Source organism: Castor canadensis, chromosome 4, assembly GCF_047511655.1.
Source record: "Castor canadensis chromosome 4, mCasCan1.hap1v2, whole genome shotgun sequence".
NCBI classification, from domain to species: domain Eukaryota; kingdom Metazoa; phylum Chordata; class Mammalia; order Rodentia; family Castoridae; genus Castor; species Castor canadensis.
The window spans coordinates 52,787,038-52,807,158 of record NC_133389.1 but is presented as its reverse complement, the minus strand read 5'-3'; the positions used below and the strand labels follow the sequence as shown (position 1 = coordinate 52,807,158).

Below are 20,121 nucleotides of genomic sequence, written 5' to 3'. Positions count from 1 at the left end.
GGACCTGCGCAGCCCAAAAGCAAGATGCACAACTATATCCATGGACACCATGGTCCTGCTTGGACCAAGGCAAGTCAAGACCCAAGGACAATGGTGGATACTTAACTGCTATACTGGAGATCTGGGAGAAGCAATGTTGCTCGGAGGGATGGGTGCTGCAGTTGTATTTGCATGATGCTTAACATCAAATGAGAACCTCAGCTACTCAAGCTAAAAGGTGGAGAGGTACAGATGGAGTCTCTGGAGGCAGGAAGCCTGCCTCCCACTCCCCTTCCTTGGCTCCATTCAGAGAAACTTTCTATTGAATTCTCATCTAGAAACCAGGCCCCACTGTGATCATTCTTAGGTCTGAATTCCTCCAAGCAGAAGTTTCCCAAGGTGATTTCCAATCTTTAGGCAACCCCATCTCTTTGACTCTGTCCTTCTTTCAATTCCTTGATCATACCCCATACCTACAACTCTTATTAGCTTCCATTTCTGTGAACCTCAACCATAAGGGGACAATTGGGTCCACTGTGGCCAACCTACCCCAGGAGGCCCCATCATGGATTTTCCTTAGGAAGGCCCAAAGGCCCCACATGATCTGGCCTTTGCTACCTCTCTGGACTCATCCACCCCAGGCTCACTCCACTCTTGCTACACTGGGTTCCTTGCTTCCTCCTAAGTCCTTTGCCCTGCCAGTCACTCAGCCTGGCATGCTAGAATGTCACCCACAACACATAAACACACACATACACACACACACACCATCCCCAAATGCCTGGCTCATTCTTTCACTTTTTTTAGATCTCTTCTCAAATGTCACATGTGAGGGAACTAGATACCCTAAACCAATAGTTAAAATAGGAAACCCAAGAAATAAAAATAAAATCAGTACCACATGAGAAAATAGCTATTTCTGATACTGCTTTCCCTGCTCTCTTATATCCTGGTTGCTTGACTACCTGCTATGGTTTGAATGTAGCCCCTCCAAATTTTAGGAGTTGAATTTTTTTTCTTTTTTGGCAATAATGGAGTTTGAATTCAGGACTTTGTGCTTATAAGGCGGGCACTCTACAGCTTGAGCCACACCTCTGCCCTTTTTGCTCTGGTTATTTTGGAGAAAAGTTCTCATTTTTTTGCCCAGGCTGGCCTAGATTACAATCCTGTTTTAAGCTTCCCACCACTGCTAGGATGACAGGCACAAGCCACCATATCCAGCTTTTTTTCTGTTGAGATGGGGGTCTCATGATGAACTTTTTTTTCCCAGGCTTCCTTGGAAACTGCAGTCTTCCCAATCTCAGTCTCAGGTGTAGTTTGGGACGACAGGCATGCATCACCAGGCCAGCTATATTGGTTGAGATGTGGTCTCACAAACTCCCTGCCTGGATTGGCCTCAAACCATGATTCTCTTGATCTCAGCTTCCCAAGTCACCTGGCTCAGGCATTGAGATTTAGTGGTTAGTGTGACCTTTATGAGGTGATTAGGTCATAAGGGCTCCTCCTTTGTGAATGGGATTAGGCCCTTATGAAGGAGACTTCATGCAGCATTTGGCTCTCTTGCCCTTCTGTCTTCCACAATGTTAAAGACACAGCCTTCCTCTTTTCCAGAGGATGAAGCAATGAGGTGCCATCTTGGAAGCAAAAAGCAGCCCTCACCAACAACTGAACCTGCTAGCATCTTGATTTAGACTTCCCAGACTCAAGAACTGTAAAAACTGTGTTCTTTATGACAATGATCCAATCCAGATGTTTTGTTATAACTACATCAACAGACTAAGATTACCTGAAAGTCTCCAAAGTCAGCCTGCCTGTGGGATTCCCACTTCATGGCAGCAGCCCTGAGATAATAGCAGGTAATTAATTCTCATTCTCCCCCTACAAAAACTGCACAGAAGACATGGGAAACAGCCCAGCTACTGGGTTTCTGGTAGGCAGAACTTGCTCTAGAATACGTATCATCTACCAACAAACCCAAACTTATCTTGGAGCTTCACCTCATAGCTCACCCAGCCAACTGACCCTGTAACACCTCCTCTTCTCCCTTCCCAATCAAGATGCGCACATTCTCTGTACATGGCATAAAAAGGGTTAAAATTTTTCCCCAAATGAAGAACCAACTGTCCCAGTATGATTTATGTACTGACCATCTTTCTTTTCCATTAGGAATGCCATTTAATCTTAAATAAAAATTTAACATATCCATGAAATTGTTTCTATTGTCTACCAGTTTCCATTGGATTATTTATCCCTTCAGTGAGTCTATACTCAATACAAATTCATGACAGCTTTGATATCTCAGAAGACTAATTTTCCCATAACTGTTAATCTTTTCTAAATTATCTATTATTTTTTCAATAAAAAGGTTAGAATCAGTCTGTCAACCTTCGTAAAAGTCCTATTAAAATTATGATTATGATTGCACTGAATTTATAGATTAGTTTCAGAGAAATAGAATAGTTATAGTATCAAGTCTGGAAACACATTATGCCTTTCCATATAGGTCTTCTTTTATAAATTTAATAAAGTTTTATATTCCTTCTATTGACTCTTAGAGCACCTCTGAATTATTACAACTTATTACAACATTCACAGCTGCGTGTTCCTTCAAGTATGTGTTTTTTCTTTCCATCTTTCTGGAATCTCTTGAAACTCCTGGTCTGTGATGGCGCACTTTCCTAATTTTCATGTTATGGATTCTGGAATGAGGGCACATTTTGCTTTCTTTAATATCTTTTTGGTTGTGTTGTAGACTTTGTTGCAGAGGGAACATAGCTATATGTGTTCCATCTGCATCTGGATCCCTTCCCAAAGTTTTATGTGGTATATATGTGTGAAACAGATGAACAGTTTGAAAATAGTGAGGACAAGACATCAACTAGGGAGCAAGCTTAAGATATAAAGATCATGTCTCTGTGGAAGACACTAAACTTTTCTGGAGATAAGTATCTTCAAACATCTCAAAAAACATGGGTAATCTTCAATCTTACTTTGGTACATCAGTGCTTCACCAAAGGGAAAGAAGTCAAAAAGAAATTGATTCAAAAATGCTGTGCTCCTTACTTTCTTCTTTCATTGCTCTTTTCCCTCAACATTTTATGAAAAACTTCCAATTTTACATTGTACACTTATACATACCCCACCTAGAGTTTATCATTAACATTTTACTGTATTTACTTTATCAATAAGTATCCATCTACTCATTCATCTATCCATCCACTAATCCATCTTATTTTTCATGCATTCCAGAATAAATTACAGATACCAATCACTTTCCCCAAAATACTTAAGTGTGGGGGATTTTTTTGTTTTGTTTTGTTTTGCTTCAGAACTGGGGTTTGAACTCAAGCATGGCTTTAATTAACTGAAGTTCAGTACTTATTTACAGCTTTCGTTCTTCAGATATAAAATATATACACAAGAAGCACAAAGTTCTTAATTGCACATTCACCAAGATAGGATGAACACATACAAATGGAAAATCATTCCTTATGTAGGTATAGAACAATACCATTTCCCCAGAAAGTTCCCTGTGTCCTTTCCAGTCAGCCCGCATCACCATTTCCTTAGAGTCAAGTACAGTTCTGATTTTTCCATTTCAATGGCTGTCACAGTATAGGAACTCTTTTTTGTAAAGTGGCTTTCACTTGACATAATGCTTAAGATTCTCACATGTAGTTGCATGCATCAGTAGTTCTATCTTCTCTATTGTTCCTCAGTATTTCACGGCATGAACGTGCCAGAATCTGTTCATTAATTCTACTATTGATGAGCACTACACTGCTTCCAGTTTGGGGCTCATTGCATAAAGCTGCTACAAACTCTTTGTAAACAAACATTTCCACTCCTTGTAGATAAATGCCTAGGAGCAGAAGTCGTCATGGGGTGAGTAGGAACAAGTTTAGTTTTATTATGGATCAAGGATCTTAATATCAGACCCCAAACTCTTAAGTTGATACAAGAAAGAGTAGGAAATACTCTGGAGTTAGTAGGTATAGGTAAAAACTTTCTCAATGAAACCCCAGCAGCACAGCAACTAAGAGATAGCATAGATAAATGGGACCTCATAAAACTAAAAAGCTTCTGTTCATCAAAAGAAATGGTCTCTAAACTGAAGAGAACACCCACAGAGTGGGAGAAAATATTTGCCAATTATACATCAGACAAAGGACTGATAACCAGAATATACAGGGAACTTAAAAAACTAAATTCTCCCAAAACTAATGAACCAATAAAGAAATGGGCATGTGAACTAAACAGAACTTTCTCAAAAGAAGAAATTCAAATGGCCAGAAAACACATGAAAAAATGCTCACCATCTCTAGCAATAAAGGAAATGCAAATTAAAACCACACTAAGATTCCACCTCACCCCTGTTAGAATAGCCATCATCAGCAACACCACCAACAACAGGTGTTGGCGAGGATGCGGGGAAAAAGGAACCCTTTTACACTGTTGGTGGGAATGTAGACTAGTACAACCACTCTGGAAAAAAATTTGGAGGCTACTTAAAAAGATGGACATCGATCTACCATTTGATCCAGCAATACCACTCTTGGGGATATACCCAAAAGACTGTTACTCCAGAGGCACCTGCACATCCATGTTTATTGCGGCACTATTCACAATAGCCAAGTTATGGAAACAGCCAAGATGTCCCAGCACTGACGAATGGATTAAGAAAATGTGGTATCTATACACAATGGAATTCTATGCAGCCATGAAGAAGAACGAAATGTTATCATTCGCTGGTAAATGGATGGAATTGGAGAACATCGTTCTGAGTGAGGTTAGCCTGGCTCAAAAGACCAAAAATCGTATGTTCTCCCTCATATGTGGACATTAGATCAAGGGCAAACACAACAAGGGGATTGGACTATGAGCACATGATAAAAGCGAGAGCACACAAGGGAGGGGTGAGGATAGGTAAGACACCTAAAAAACTAGCTAGCATTTGTTGCCCTTAACGCAGAGAAACTAAAGCAGATACCTTAAAGCAACTGAGGCCAATAGGAAAAGGGGACCAGGAACTAGAGAAAAGGTTAGATCAAAAAGAATTAACCTAGAAGGTAACACCCACACACAGGAAAGCAATGTGAGTCAATGCCCTGTATAGCTATCCTTATCTCAACCAGCAAAACCCCTTGTTCCTTCCTATTATTGCTTATACTCTCTCTACAACAAAATTAGAGATAAGGGCAAAATAGTTTCTGCTGGGTATTGAGGGGGGGAGCGGGAGGGGGCGGAGTGGGTGGTAAGGGAGGGGGTGGGGGCAGGGGGGAGAAATGAACCAAGCCTTGTATGCACATATGAATAATAAAAGAAAAATAAAAAAAAAAAAAAAAAAAAAAGAGAGAATAAATTCTATTAAATCTGAAAAAAAAAAAAAAAAAAAAGTTTAGTTTTATTGTTTAAATTGTCATGTCTTTTCCCAAAGCAGCTGTACCATTTTGCATTCAATGCATGATAAGTGTAGTCACATGATCAACAAATTTAGTATTAGCACGGTGTTTTTTTTTATTTTTGGCGGTACTGGGGATTGAACTCAAAACCTCCTGCTCATTAAAGCAGGCACTCTACCACTTGAGTCATGCCTCCAGCCCTTTTTGCTTCAGTTGTTTTAGAGATAAAGTCTCCCTTTATGCCAGGACCAGCCTGGACCATGATCCTTCTATTTATGCTTCCCACAAAGCTGGGATAACAGGCACATGCCACCATACCCAGCTTTATTTGTTGAGATAGGGTCTCATGAACTTTTTGCCCTTGCTGGCCTTGAATGACGATCCTCCAAATCTCCGCCTCTCAAGTACCTAGTAGCCTTTTTTAATAATTGCCATCCTCATGAGTATGTAGTTATGTTATTGTAATTTTGATTTGCATTTCCTTGATGACAAAGGATATTCAGCCCTTTATTATGAGCTTACTGCCATTCCTCTGTCTTCTTTTATGAAGTAACTATTTAAATCTTTTGCATATTTGGGGGTTATTTGTCTTTTTATAACTGAGGTGTGGGAGTCCTGTGTATATGATATCAACCATTTATAAGGTTTCTGTTTCCTGAATATTTTCTCCCTGTCTTCAGCTTGCCTATTCATTTTCTTAATGGTGTCTTTTGTGAGCAGAAGTTTTTAATTTTAATAAAATCTGATCTGTTCATTTTTCATGGTTACTACTTTCTGTAATCTAAGAAAACTTTGCTAATCTCTTGGATCACAAAGATATTCTCCTATATTTTTCCCTAAAGCATTACAGTTTTAGTTTTTCTTTGGGTTCATGATTCATACCAATTTCATTTTTCTGCAATTTAAATAGGGATCAAGGCTATTTTTTCCATATAAAATCTACTTAATTCAGACCTATTTGTTTTGAAAGGACTTTTCATCCCTCCCCCATTTGATTGCTTTGGTACTTGACCCAAACTCAAATGTCCACCTAAGTGTGGGTTTGCTTGCTTCTGTGCTCCCTAATCTGTTACACTGGTCTATCTTTATGTCAGTATCACACTGCTATGATAACTGCAGCCTTATCACCTTAATATAAAATAATACAAATCCTCCAGCTTTTTGGCTTGTTTTATTTACATTTATTTTTAACTTACAGAGAAAACATAAAAACTGTACATATCTATGTAGTACCATATGCTATTTCAGCACATATATACATCATATAATATTTAAATTAGGGCAACTATATATCTTTTCAAACATTTATCATTTCTTTATTGTGATCAATCTTCCAGTTTTATGAAGATGGCTTTTTTTTTTTTTTGGTAGTACTGGGATTCGAATGCAAGGCCTCAGGATTGCTAGGCAGGCACTCTACCATTTGAGCCACTCTGCCAGCCTGAAGACAACTTCTGATGTTCTAGGCCATTTGTGTATCAATATAAACTTTAGATTATATTATCAATTTCTACCTGAAAATTTGCATTAAGTCTCTGGGCCTATTTGAGAAAAACTGACAACAATATTGAGTTTTTTTTTAATCCATAAATGTGTTATTATCTTTCTATTTATTTAGTTCTTTCAAAATTTCTCTAAGCAATTTTTTTGAGCTTTAGTATAAAAATCTCACGTGCCTTTTGTTACATTTATTCCTAGGTATTTTTTTTGATACTCAAATTGAATTTTTATCACATTTTCCCATTGTTTGCAGTTAGTATATAAAAATACATTTTTTTTCAGTGCTGGATATTCACCAGGCAAGTGCTATACCACTGAGCTGCATACTAAGCCCTTGCTTTTTGTTGTTGTTGTTGAGTCAGGGTTTCACTGACTCAACATGTCAGCCTTAACTCACTAAGTAGCCCAGGCTGACTTACAGGTGACAAACATGTGATCCTCTTTCCTCTGCCTCCAGAATGCTGGGTTTATAGACACCACCATGATGTACATCCATGCCTGGCTTCAACTCTTTTTTATATATTATTCTTATATCTTGCCATATTCTTAAATTTACTTATTCATTTTAGTAGCTGTTTTGTATATGCCTTAGGATTTTCTACATAAATAATCATGTCATCTGAAAATAGAGATGGTTTTACTTCTTTCATTTCTTTATTTCTTATCACATTGGTTAAGAATTCCTAAGGCACTGTTTAACAGAATTGGTGAAGAGTAAACATCCTGGTCTTCTTCCCAATGTTTACAAGAAAAGAGTTTAATATTTGTCCACTGATATTATGTTAGTTACAAGGTTTCAATAAATGCCCTTTATCAGATTGCAGAAATTCACTTCTAATCTGCTAGGAATCCCAGTGAACCCAGTTGTCCTACAAAAGCAGTAAAGTATCAGGGCTTCACACTTAGTGTCTGTGGCAGACATTGTTAATTGATCATGGTGTACTTTCCTCCCTGTGCCTGGATTCAGAAACTATGAAAACAAAATTTAAGGTCAGCACTAAAGTTGATACCTACCTATTCTCCTACCTTAAAGCCTTTCTACCACAAGATGGATAGCAGCTAGGGAACAGAGCTAGGAATTCTCCTCCCCATTTAGGCAATGACCAAAACAAAGAGCTTGACAAAGAAGTTAGGATAAACACAACTCAGTCCCTTTTCCCCACAACTCTTAAGTTACATCCAGCTAATAAGAAATGATCTCAGAAAGTACTTTGAATTGCATATGAAATTCCTGACCTCTTTTTGAGAGCAGGGATGACTTACAACACCTTCACTTTGATTTACCTGACAGTTGATGCAGACCCCTCCACCTGCATAGATGCCTTGGATGTTCAAGCTTGCCTGCTGCTGCTCAACGTCTGGATCATAGTAACAGTCCACAGCGTGGCCGTGGCAGTTGCAGGCTGAGAAAAGCATACTAGGTCAGTATTCCATCATCATTATGGGACATTTAGTAAATTCCCCAGACAAGATCCCTGCAAATTAGTTACATTAAGTCTATTTTAGAATGCTGGAGACACTCCTAGTGGAGAATTTCAGGGACTTTTATATAAGACCAGTATATCCTATGTAATTTATAGCTCCTTCCATTTAATAGTAAATGAGAGAGTTTCTCCTTTTAAAAAATAATATATGTAATAATATATGTAATATATGTAATAATATATGTAATCTTAATTGCACCAAAATGCAATTAAGATTCATGCACAGAGATTATTTACTATTACTACTAATAATAATTGAGCACTTTATATACCATGAAAAGTATTTTACATGCCTTATTACATTTGATCTGCTCAGTAACTCTGTACAGTAAGTACCATTGTCCCCATAGCCCAGATAGGAAAACTGAGGCTCAGAGAAGCTAAGAGATGTGTCCGTAGTTACATATCTCATAAATAAGAAAGACAAAATCTGACCTATCTTTGTTTGACTCTAAAACCTATACTCTCAGCCAATACAATATACTTCATCTCAGAACTAGTTAGGACAGTGATAAAGTGGAAATGATGTTAATGTCCAATTATGGAGGAACAGCTAAGCAAACAATATATTTGCTTGACAGTCCTATGAAGACAGGAACTGTACATGCTTTGTTTGCAATAGAACTACTGTTCTCTGCACACAGTGGGAATTCAACATACATTTGCCAGATTAACTTGAATCCAAGGGATGATAATATATGTGCATCAAAAAAAAAAAAAAGTGACATCGAAGAGTTCACGATAACCTGGGAAAGAATGTCAAAAATATCTAAAAATATCAAGTGAAAATGATCAAGACATAAAATTATACAGATATTATAATCTTGAATATTCAAAGTATGCATGACAAAACCATTAAAATACATAACAAAATATTAACAGTGGCTCTCTGCTATAGGTCTGAATGTTTGTGTTCCCCCTCACCAAATTCATATGGTGAAACCTAATTACCAGTGTGAGGTATGAGGAGGTAGGGCCTTTATGAAGTAATTAGGTCATAACTGTAGAGCACTCTTAAATGAGATTAGTGCCTTAAAGAAGAGAACAGGAACTTCTTGACTCCTTCTACCATGTGAGTACACAGTGAAAAGACCATTGTCCGTGAGCCAGAAGTCAGCCCTCTCCAGACATTGAATCTGCCAGCACCCTGGCCTAGGACTCCCCAGCCTCCAGGACTGTAAGACATAAATTTCTGCTGTTTATAAGCCACCCAGTTCATATTGTTTTGTTATAGTAGCCTGAATGGACTAAGATACTCTTTTTTGGAGGTAATTCTTTAGGAGTTTACTTTTTAAAAAATAATTTCAAGATACCTACAAGTAGTATGCAATACTTCTAAAATTAGAAAATATAATTAAAAACCCATTTAGGATTTTCATCATTGCAAAATGAAAAAGTTTTATTCTTTCTTAGGCAGAATATATATTCATCATATTCCACTCAAATTATCCAGATCTTTCTAGTACTTTGTATGTTTTAATCAAGTTCCCAGGACAATTTATTAGGGAAGAAGACTAAGTCAGAAATTAGACAAATTATTTTGTTTTTACAGATTGAATACTTTCTTTTTTTGGTGGTACTGAGGTTTGAACTCAGAGGCTTGCACTTGCTAGGCAAGCATTCTACCCCTTGAGCCATACCCCCAGCAGGCTAAGTACTTTCTTAATTTTCAATTCCTCTATAGTCCCAAGATAAAAAAAAGGGGGGAGGGAGGGGAGGCAGGAAAATTTATGTCTTACTACATTAGCTATTTATTGAAAAGTCTGTCTGGTGTTTGTTTTGAGATAGGCTCTCACTTATGTAGCCTAGATTAGCTTAGAACTCTTGATCCTCCTGCTACAGCCTCCCAATACAGACATGACCACTATGTCTGGCTGAAGAATTCTGTTTATTTAAATTACATAATTAGAATGGAATTTGAAAGCATTTAATAAATAAATCCTAAAAGGTCTGACTTGCATAATATTTATAATTTTAACAATTAGCTAACTATATGTGTGATTTTTATTTGTTTGTTTGCAGTACTGGGGTTTGAACTCAGGGCCTATATCTTGAGCCACTCCATAAGCCCCTTTTTGTGATGGGTTTTTTCGAGATAGGGTCTCAAGAATTATTTGCCCGGGCTGGCTTCAAACCATGATCCTCCTGATCTCTGCCTCCGGAGTAGCTAGGATTTCAGATATGAGCCACCGGTGCCTGACTTATATGTGTGATTTTTAACTGCTTTGACAAATTTTAAACATTTAGGAAAGGAAATTTTGAAATGTTTTCATTATGTGAGGCATAGCATGTCATTCATTGGAGTTCCTTTAGTCTAGAAAACTAATCAAGTTGCAAATGTTGGAGTGCATGTGATAACACTTATTCAATCAAAGAATCTTACCCCAGCCCCTGAACACAGCTGAAGAAAAGAGCCCTGATTATTTCCTCCTTCTGGTTGCATCGTTCAGGTGTGAGGAACAGGAAATCACTGCAAAGGAACCTACCTGCTGGCTACAACTATAAAGTGAGAAAGACCATCCAGATAAGCATCCTGGACTTAGACATTCACCTGAGTGTTTCACCTTACGCAACACCAACACCTTCCCACAATGCTAGCATCTCTCAAAGCACTCTTGGAACTCCTCACTAGAAATATCTTTCAAGTGAGCTTACTGGTTATAAGATCAGTCTCATGTTTAATAGTTACAAAAAATACTTGCCTCCAAAGTATAAAGTACAGATTATTACCCAAAAAAGGGTGAGAGGAGGTGAAGAAGACATTTATATTTTACTACCTTAGCTAGATCCAAACGTCTTTCGGTCATTTCGAAAAAGCAAATCTAACTTTAAATGCTATGAGTATTCATAAAAATAGGACACAGTCTCTAAAGCCAGTAAGTAAAAGTCACCAAAATGTTTTCACTACATGGCTTCCCAAGAAGATTGGCTTAAGGAAATTTTACAGTTGGAATGCCTTAGGGCTTGTTTGTCAAAAACAAGTTTTCTTACTTTATAGATGCCCATGAGTTAAAAGTAGCTTCCTATTATTTTTCCTTCTTCCTCTGATGTCCTCCATCTTCCACATGCCTTAATCCCACTACACTTATGCCTTCCACTCCCTCCCTATGCCCTTAGTGCTTCCAGCTCTCTGTTCAGACATCAAACTCCTCATTTTCTCCAGACCTTGTTCCTCAAAATAGTAAAGGGTTTAAATTTTGTATGGCTGCATCCTACTTAAGATTGCTGAGAGAAGCCAACATGCTAAAATACTCAGACCAATCTTTTCATATATGAAAGTGTAATGCACACTAATGATTATTGTTATACCTATTTTCTTATTTCTGTCTGAATTCAGAGTAGGGTACCTTAAGTATGTGGGTTTTTCATTATAGTAGTGTCCTCTTATCTGTGGTTTCATTTTCCACAGTCTCAGATACATGCAGTCAACATGGATCCCAAAATATTAAATTAAAAATTTCAGAAATAAAGAATTCATAAGTTTTAAATTCCATGCTTTCTGTGTAGTGTGAATAATTCTCATGTGTGTGTCTCTATCCTTCCCGGGACATGAATTACCACCTTGTACAGAGTGTCCACACCATATCTGCTACCAGGTCATTTAGTATTAGTCTTGGTCATCAGATCAACTGACATAGTATCACAGAGCTTGTGTTCAAATAACCCTTATTTTAGCTAATAAAGGCCCCGAAGCACAAGAGGAGTGATGCTAGCAATTTATTCCATAAACTTGTGGTAACTTTTCTATTTTATCATTAGATAAAATGAAACTTGCCTTACTTATAAATTAAACTTTATCAGAGCTATGCATGTACAGGAAAAAAACATGGCACATACAGGATTTAGTACTATCCCTGGTTTCAGGGGTCTTGGAACTTAGCCCTCAAGGATGAGAGAGGACTACCATATAGTAACAGACCTGCGTTCCTAAATGAACATGATCTCAGCCTCTTCAGGAGCTCAGGGAAACCCAGTTTCAGTCCTTAGGTAGAGAGGGGGAAAGTCCATGCACCAGGCCTCCCGCCCTGCTCCAGCACCCACCTTCACACTCATTGCTCTGCTCCCATGCTGCCGGCTGCCAGCGTCTCTGATTGTACCCAACACAGCATTGATTGCACGTCTCCCCACAGGTGTGGTGCTGGCATTCACATCGGAACCTGAGCCATGTGGGCAAAGTATATCTCAGTGATCGAATAACTTTGATTAAGATCATTTGTTCCTGTGTACAAAACTGGCACATGCACTCAGTCATAGGGTCATCTGTGGAGCCTTCATTGAGTGATTATGAGAACAAAGCACTTTGCATATGTATCAAGTCTCTCCCACATCCTGCTTATATCTCCATTTTCCACAAAGTGAAACTAAGATGCAGAGGTATTAAGATACTTGCTAAAAGTCATATGGTAATAATGGAGAACCAGACTTCAAACTTAAGTTTGACTCTGAAGGCTCAGCTCTTTCTCCTCTACCACTTGAGAAAACACATGCCGAGTTTCCTGGGTTGTGTTAGGATCGCATCTTCACTGAAATCTGGAGTGGCCTTGTGAGAAAGGGCTGCTAAGTTTCTTACTCTTCTCCCACAGGCTGTCCTAGCTCCACTGCAGAGCCAAAGCTGAGATCACTTGGCAAGGAAAAGTTATAAAAATCTGAAAAGCTCACATCTGTCTTAAAATTTTTCCAAGTTAAAATGAAATGTTTATAGCTTTGGCGTTGGATTAGAACACCAAGCTGTGAGTTATCATTCATCTGTGATGAAAGAGGATTTAAAACGGTTGTCTACAAAGGCTCTTGGTTGGACCTGAGTAGATTCCCTCAACACTTCCCTATGGGGAAATAGGACGGCACCCTCCTTGTGGATATACATTTAACTGGCAGCCCACAACAGCTGGAGTCCAAATGGGCTCTTGTCAAAGAGGCAATTTCAACTCATTGCCAATGAAATACTTGGCATAAGCTGGGCTGAAAGAATATTTAGGGAAGATTTCTTAAAGAATATATGGTCCAAGACCACTCATCAGGAAATTAAAATTGAGCACAGCAAAAAAATAGAAGCTGAATACTTCTCTAAATCACAATAATACCCCCTAAGTCACTCACAGTTTTTCCTGATTCTCTCAGCCCAAGCTTAAGGTTATTTAGAAAACTTCTCTTTGTATCTGCTATAAAAATGTTATTTAATATGTCATTTATTAAAGAATCTTTTTCACGATAACCTCCCACCTATCCCCTAGAAAAAAATTCTTATCTTGTTCTAATGTCTGCAATCAAGTTTCTCCTAAGCACCTCATTGCTTTTTCGGTTATGGCCATCATGAAATATAAAACCAAGCAGGTCTTCCTTGTTTAGTTGGCTACCAGGAAGCCCAGAATTAAATGTGTGCCCCCCCCATCTACTGATTCATCAAGGTCAGTATGGTACACATTCTTGGTCAGCTTCTGCCTGATTAGCAACTAGTTTTACTGATTGTCCAGCCTTGGCTCCCTCCATTCACTGAATCATCTTAAATATAAGATTTTCCCCGTTGATGCATGTAGATTTCACTGGCATTTGCTCAAGGCCAGTCTGTTGGGTAGAAAAGAGCCAGTAGGTGGAGGAAGGCAAGGGTAATTGTGCTAGAGTGAACCAATGGCAAATCAACCTTTTCACCAAGGCATAGGGAGATGGCCTCTCTGTTCATGTGTACTGGGAGCCATTAACTACCCAGGACAAAAGAAGCCTGGGCCTGGCAGGATCAACAGGGTTTGGCAGCCCTTCTAAACAGCCCCTCTCTAATAGCTTTTACTCCTTTTCCCCATGGTGCCACTCTTTCCCAGGCTCAGGAACATTGGATGGTTCTCTTTTGACCTGACTTCTAGTATCTTAGAACCCTAACCTCCAGTGGGTTACATGGTGGAGTTAGGTGACTCATTAGTGAATACGCTTTTGATGATTAAGTGTTGGTTAGTAGGTGGAAAGGCATTCCTGGACACTACCACCTGATTCCTAAAGGTTATGGTAAGATTAGGGACTGTTGCTGGTCAGGGAGAAGGATTCCGCAAAGCACACCACACAAGTTGGTAGCAGATAATTCTGCCAGAACACAAAGCTAGGTCTAAATATGTCCAAACCAAAATCCAACTAAAAGTAAAATACATCTCTGGCAAATGCTTCTCATGAGGAAATTATAGACATTAAATAGACATGGAGAGAAAAATAATTAAATATCTAGCACCCAGTAATTTCTAGTCCTTACAAGTAGCCCTCTTGAGTTGGTAACACTAATAGATGTAATTGCTGACCACTATGTGTGTACTTAATGTGACTATGAATGTAGCTGCTGTTGATATTCAGCCACAAGTCATTTTATGGATATACATTTTCCTTTTTATGGATATATTACATACAAGTGGGAAAAATCTGCATTTTATATGTTTACCTTTTAAGAAATCATTAAAATCTTCCTAAATTGATTGTACCATTTTGCATGCAAAATAGCAAAATATGGGAGTTACAGTTGCTCAGTATCCATGTCACCACTGAGTAATGTCAATATTCTACCCATTCTACACTATTCTATATGATTCTTTGTTAAAGTAGTTATTTTTATATTTTGCCCATTTGGAGGGTGTTATCTTCTCACTACTCAGTTTTTTTTTCATTTTTCTTTTATTATTCATATGTGCATACAAGGCTTGGTTCATTTCTCCCCCCTGCCCCCACCCCCTCCCTTACCACCCACTCCACCCCCTCCCTCTCCCCCCCGCAATACCCAGCAGAAACTATTTTGCCCTTATTTCTAATTTTGTTGTAGAGAGAGTATAAGCTATAATAGGAAGGAACAAGGGTTTTTGCTGGTTGAGATAAGGATAGCTATACAGGGCATTGACTCACATTGATTTCCTGTGCGTGGGTGTTACCTTCTAGGTTAATTCTTTTTGATCTAACCTTTTCTCTAGTACCTGTTCCCCTTTTCCTATTGGCCTCAGTTGCTTTAAGGTATCTGCTTTAGTTTCTCTGCGTTAAGGGCAACAAATGCTAGCTAGTTTTTTAGGTGTCTTACCTATCCTCACCCCTCCCTTGTGTGCTCTCGCTTTTATCATGTGCTCATAGTCCAATCCCCTTGTTGTGTTTGCCCTTGATCTAATGTCCACATATGAGGGAGAACATACGATTTTTGGTCTTTTGAGCCAGGCTAACCTCACTCAGAATGATGTTCTCCAATTCCATCCATTTACCAGTGAATGATAACATTTCGTTCTTCTTCATGGCTGCATAAAATTCCATTGTGTATAGACACCACATTTTCTTAATCCATTCGTCAGTGCTGGGGCATCTTGGCTGTTTCCATAACTTGGCTATTGTGAATAGTGCCGCAATAAACATGGATGTGCAGGTGCCTCTGGAGTAACAGTCTTTTGGGTATATCCCCAAGAGTGGTATTGCTGGATCAAATGGTAGATCGATGTCCAGCTTTTTAAGTAGCCTCCAAATTTTTTTCCAGAGTGGTTGTACTAGTCTACATTCCCACCAACAGTGTAAGAGGGTTCCTTTTTCCCCGCATCCTCGCCAACACCTGTTGTTGGTGGTGTTGCTGATGATGGCTATTCTAACAGGGGTGAGGTGGAATCTTAGTGTGGTTTTAATTTGCATTTCCTTTATTGCTAGAGATGGTGAGCATTTTTTCATGTGTTTTCTGGCCATTTGAATTTCTTCTTTTGAGAAAGTTCTGTTTAGTTCATGTGCCCATTTCTTTATTGGTTCATTAGTTTTGGGAGAATTCAGTTTTTTAAGTTCCCTGTATATTCTGGTTATCAGTCCTTTGTCTGATGTATAGTTGGCAAATATTTTCTCCCACTCTGTGGGTGTTCCCTTCAGTTTAGAGACCATTTCTTTTGATGAACAGAAGCTTTTTAGTTTTATGAGGTCCCATTTATCTATGCTATCTCTTCGTTGCTGTGCTGCTGGGGTTTCATTGAGAAAGTTCTTACCTATACCTACTAACTCCAGAGTATTTCCTACTCTTTCTTGTATCAACTTAAGAGTTTGGGGTCTGATATTAAGATCCTTGATCCATTTTGAGTTAATCTTGGTATAGGGTGATATACATGGATCTAGTTTCAGTTTTTTGCAGACTGCTAACCAGTTTTCCCAGCAGTTTTTGTTGAAGAGGCTGCTATTTCTCCATCGTATATTTTTAGCTCCTTTGTCAAAGATAAGTTGCTTATAGTTGTGTGGCTTCATATCTGGATCCTCTATTCTGTTCCACTGGTCTTCATGTCTGTTTTTGTGCCAGTACCATGCTGTTTTTATTGTTATTGCTTTGTAATATAGTTTGAAGTCAGGTATTGTGATACCTCCTGCATTGTTCTTTTGACTGAGTATTGCCTTGGCTATTCGTGGCCTCTTGTGTTTCCATATAAATTTAACAGTTCACTACTCAGTTTAGAAAGTTATTCTTGAATTACAGATACAAGTGCTTTGTTAAATATGAATTTTGTGAATAATTTCATGGCATATAGCTTTTCTTACTTTAATACTTTTTAAGAAGTGAAGTTATAAACATACAATTTCTTGCTTTTCTAAATCATATTGACTCTCTTGTTCTTTTAGTTTGCTATGCTGTATTATTTTCCTGGAGCTTTCATAACAATATACTTGAGAGTTGGTGTCATAAAACAAACACAAGTTTACTCCTTCATAGTTGTGGATGCTGGAAGTCTAATATCAGCATCCATGGCCAAAATGAAAGGCTGTTGTTAGGTGGAAAAATCTATTATTTTTCCTCTCTAGTTATCAGTGGTTACAGACAGGCCTTCCTTGGCTTGTGGCTGCAACACTCCCATCTGGAAATTCAGGATCATATCAAATCTTTCGCTCCTCACCATATCCTCTGTGCCTTTGTGTCTAACATGAACTTGTTCCCACTTTATAAGGACAGCTGTGATGGCATCAAGGGACCACCTGGATAATCAAGAATAATGTCTCCATTTAAAGATTCTTAATTTAATGAAATTTCCAAAACCATCCTTTCATTTTCCAATATATTGTAACATTCATGGTTTCCAGTGATTAGGATGTGAATATATACTGAGGGATCATTTTATAGCCTACCATACATACATTTTAGAGTCAGCTTATCCTGTACAAAGAAATATCTTGATTATTTTCCATTGCATATGCAGATCAATTTGAAAATAATCAATATTGTGGAGAACGGATTATGAGAAGCCTATGAGAACTGGACATAAGGAAGGTGAGATGGAGCTCAATTGTTTTTCCTAAGATGTTTATCTGTATGCTGAGGGGGCTTTTGCTTTGGTGGCTTTTGCTTTTGGCTTTTGGGCTTTTGGCTTTTTGGTGTGGGAGGCTTTTGGAAGGGAAAAGAATTGCTGAAGGGAAAGGAATGCTGAAGGGAAAATGAATTGCCAAAGGGAAAGTGCTTAAGGAAGATTGCTGAAAGGGGAAAATGAATTGAAGGGAGTACTGCTGAAGGGAAAGAATTACTGAAGGAGAATTGCTACAGGGGAATTGCTAACAAGTCTGAGGGCCAAGACTTTAAGAATGCTAAAGAGAGAATATGGGACAGTGCAAGCCTGGGGACAAAGACTTTAAGAGAGATTATGCTAAAGAAAAGCTAAGAGAAAATATGGGACAGAGCCAGTCTAAGTAAAGAGGTTTTAAACAAGGTTTTAAAGAAGACTTTAGAAGCAAGGTTTTAAAGAACGCTAAAGGAGTAAGACCTTAAAGAATAAAGATAGTGAAAAGAAGCAGAATAATTGAAGAGAGTAATAGAGATAAAGAAGCAATGAGGGTTGTGTATCTCCACCCGAGTGCCCAACACACCTGGCCCCAACTTTCTGCCTGTCTGTCTATACTGTGTCATTTCTGAATCTCCAGTTACCCCCAGTTAAGCTCAGTTAGGTTCAGTAGTAAGAAGGGTGTGAGAAATAGCCAAGTTATGGAAACAGCCAAGATGCCCCAGCACTGACGAATGGATTAAGAAAATGTGGTATCTATACACAAAGGAATTTTATGCAGCCATGAAGAAGAACGAAATGTTATCATTCGCTGGTAAATGGATGGAATTGGAGAACATCATTCTGAGTGAGGTTAGCCTGGCTCAAAAGACCAAAAATCGTATGTTCTCCCTCATATGTGGACATTAGATCAAGGGCAAACACAAGAAGGGGATTGGACTATGAGCACATGATAAAAGCGAGAGCACACAAGGGAGGGGTGAGGATAGGTAAGACACCTAAAAAACTAGCTAGCATTTGTTGCCCTTAACGCAGAGAAACTAAAGCAGATACCTTAAAGCAACTGAGGCCAATAGGAAAAGGGGACCAGGAACTAGAGAAAAGGTTAGATCAAAAAGAATTAACCTAGAAGGTAACACCCACGCACAGGAAATCAATGTGAGTCAATGCCCTGTATAGCTATCCTTATCTCAACCAGCAAAACCCCTTGTTCCTTCCTATTATTGCTTATACTCTCTCTACAACAAAATTAGAGATAAGGGCAAAATAGTTTCTGCGGGGTATTGAGGGGGGGAGCGGGAGGGGGTGGAGTGGGTGGTAAGGGAGGGGGTGGGGGCAGGGGGGAGAAATGAACCAAGCCTTGTATGCACATATGAATAATAAAAGAAAAATGAAAAAAAAAAAAAAGACTTAAACAGCCCACACAGTAGGTACCTGTGGTTTTCCAGAACTGTAAAAAAAAAAAAAAAAAAAAAAGAAGGGTGTGAGAAAAAAGCTCACTCTATAATATCTTTAGTATACCAAACCTTCAAATCTATATTCACAGTATACCTCTCCATTGATTTAAATCATCTTTGATTTCTTCCATCACTCTTTTGTGCTTTTCAAAATACAGTTTCTATATTTATCTTATTGGATCTTACTTATGCATGTGTTTTGCATTTATAAAACAAAGTTGATGTGTGAATTAAATATGTTTAGCAATTAAAGGTAAAGTATATTTGCATATTTACCCAAAATATTATACTGTATAGCAGTAGGAAATGATACGAATACTTTAATATTATGTGGGTGACAGTACTAAATCACATTAGGCAATGCTACATTTTTTATCATATCAATATGATTTGGTAAGAATTTATACAGAATTCAATAAGTTTTAAGTCTTTTGGTACTATTTTGCATATTTTATTCTTATGACCATATCAGCCATGTTTATAAAGCAAATGCCAATGGCTACTTGGAAATTGACAGAATTATTTAACATATGTTTTCTATCTTGATGTGAGATTTAGTGTTTATTTCTTTCTACTTTCTGAGTTTCTCAATATATATCATATTTTTTTCTTTTATTTCTTTTCTGTGTTACTTCAAGAGAGAAGGATAAGAGTGGAGTTTGTTAGAAGTCTTCTCATTTATACATTCTGCGGCTCAAATACAGCTCAGAAAACAAGACAAGAGACAAAAGAGGAACATGTACAAATGCTCTTTCCAACTCTGAAAACAGCTTCCAGTTTGGTTTCATGAAGTATTTGGATGGTAGCAAGGAAAGGACAGTGTATTTCCTGAATAATTATTCTGCATCTTTGCTGGGAGTGAACAATGTACAGTGTTAGGACTTGTGAACTAGTTCAAACAAAATTTAAAATTTATTTAAAAAATTTAATCTGAAAAAAAGTAATAATAATTGCTGACTACTTAACATTTGAGACCATGCATCTTATTATACGCAAAACATATGAAAATTTAAAAGGGTGCGCTCATGTTCATGGCAGTATTAGTGACAATAGTCAAAAGGTG

The 20,121-nt window shown here is 38.1% G+C and overlaps 1 protein-coding gene across 8 annotated transcripts in view; it reads right to left on the bottom strand.

Annotated features, from left to right (window-relative positions):
* Positions 1-20,121, bottom strand: part of Lama3 (laminin subunit alpha 3) — a 293,352-nt gene that overhangs the window by 198,825 nt on the left and 74,406 nt on the right. For all 8 annotated transcript variants that reach the window (XR_012447103.1, XR_012447104.1, XR_012447105.1 and 5 more), the window contains exons 7-8: positions 12,407-12,522; positions 8,166-8,284 (exon numbers count right to left, since the gene is read on the bottom strand). Coding sequence is in view for 5 of the 8 variants with exons in the window: in XM_074070183.1 (XP_073926284.1) it covers positions 8,166-8,284; positions 12,407-12,522 (235 nt within the window). In the remaining 3 variants the exon portion in view is untranslated. The remainder of the gene's footprint in view (positions 1-8,165; positions 8,285-12,406; positions 12,523-20,121) is intronic.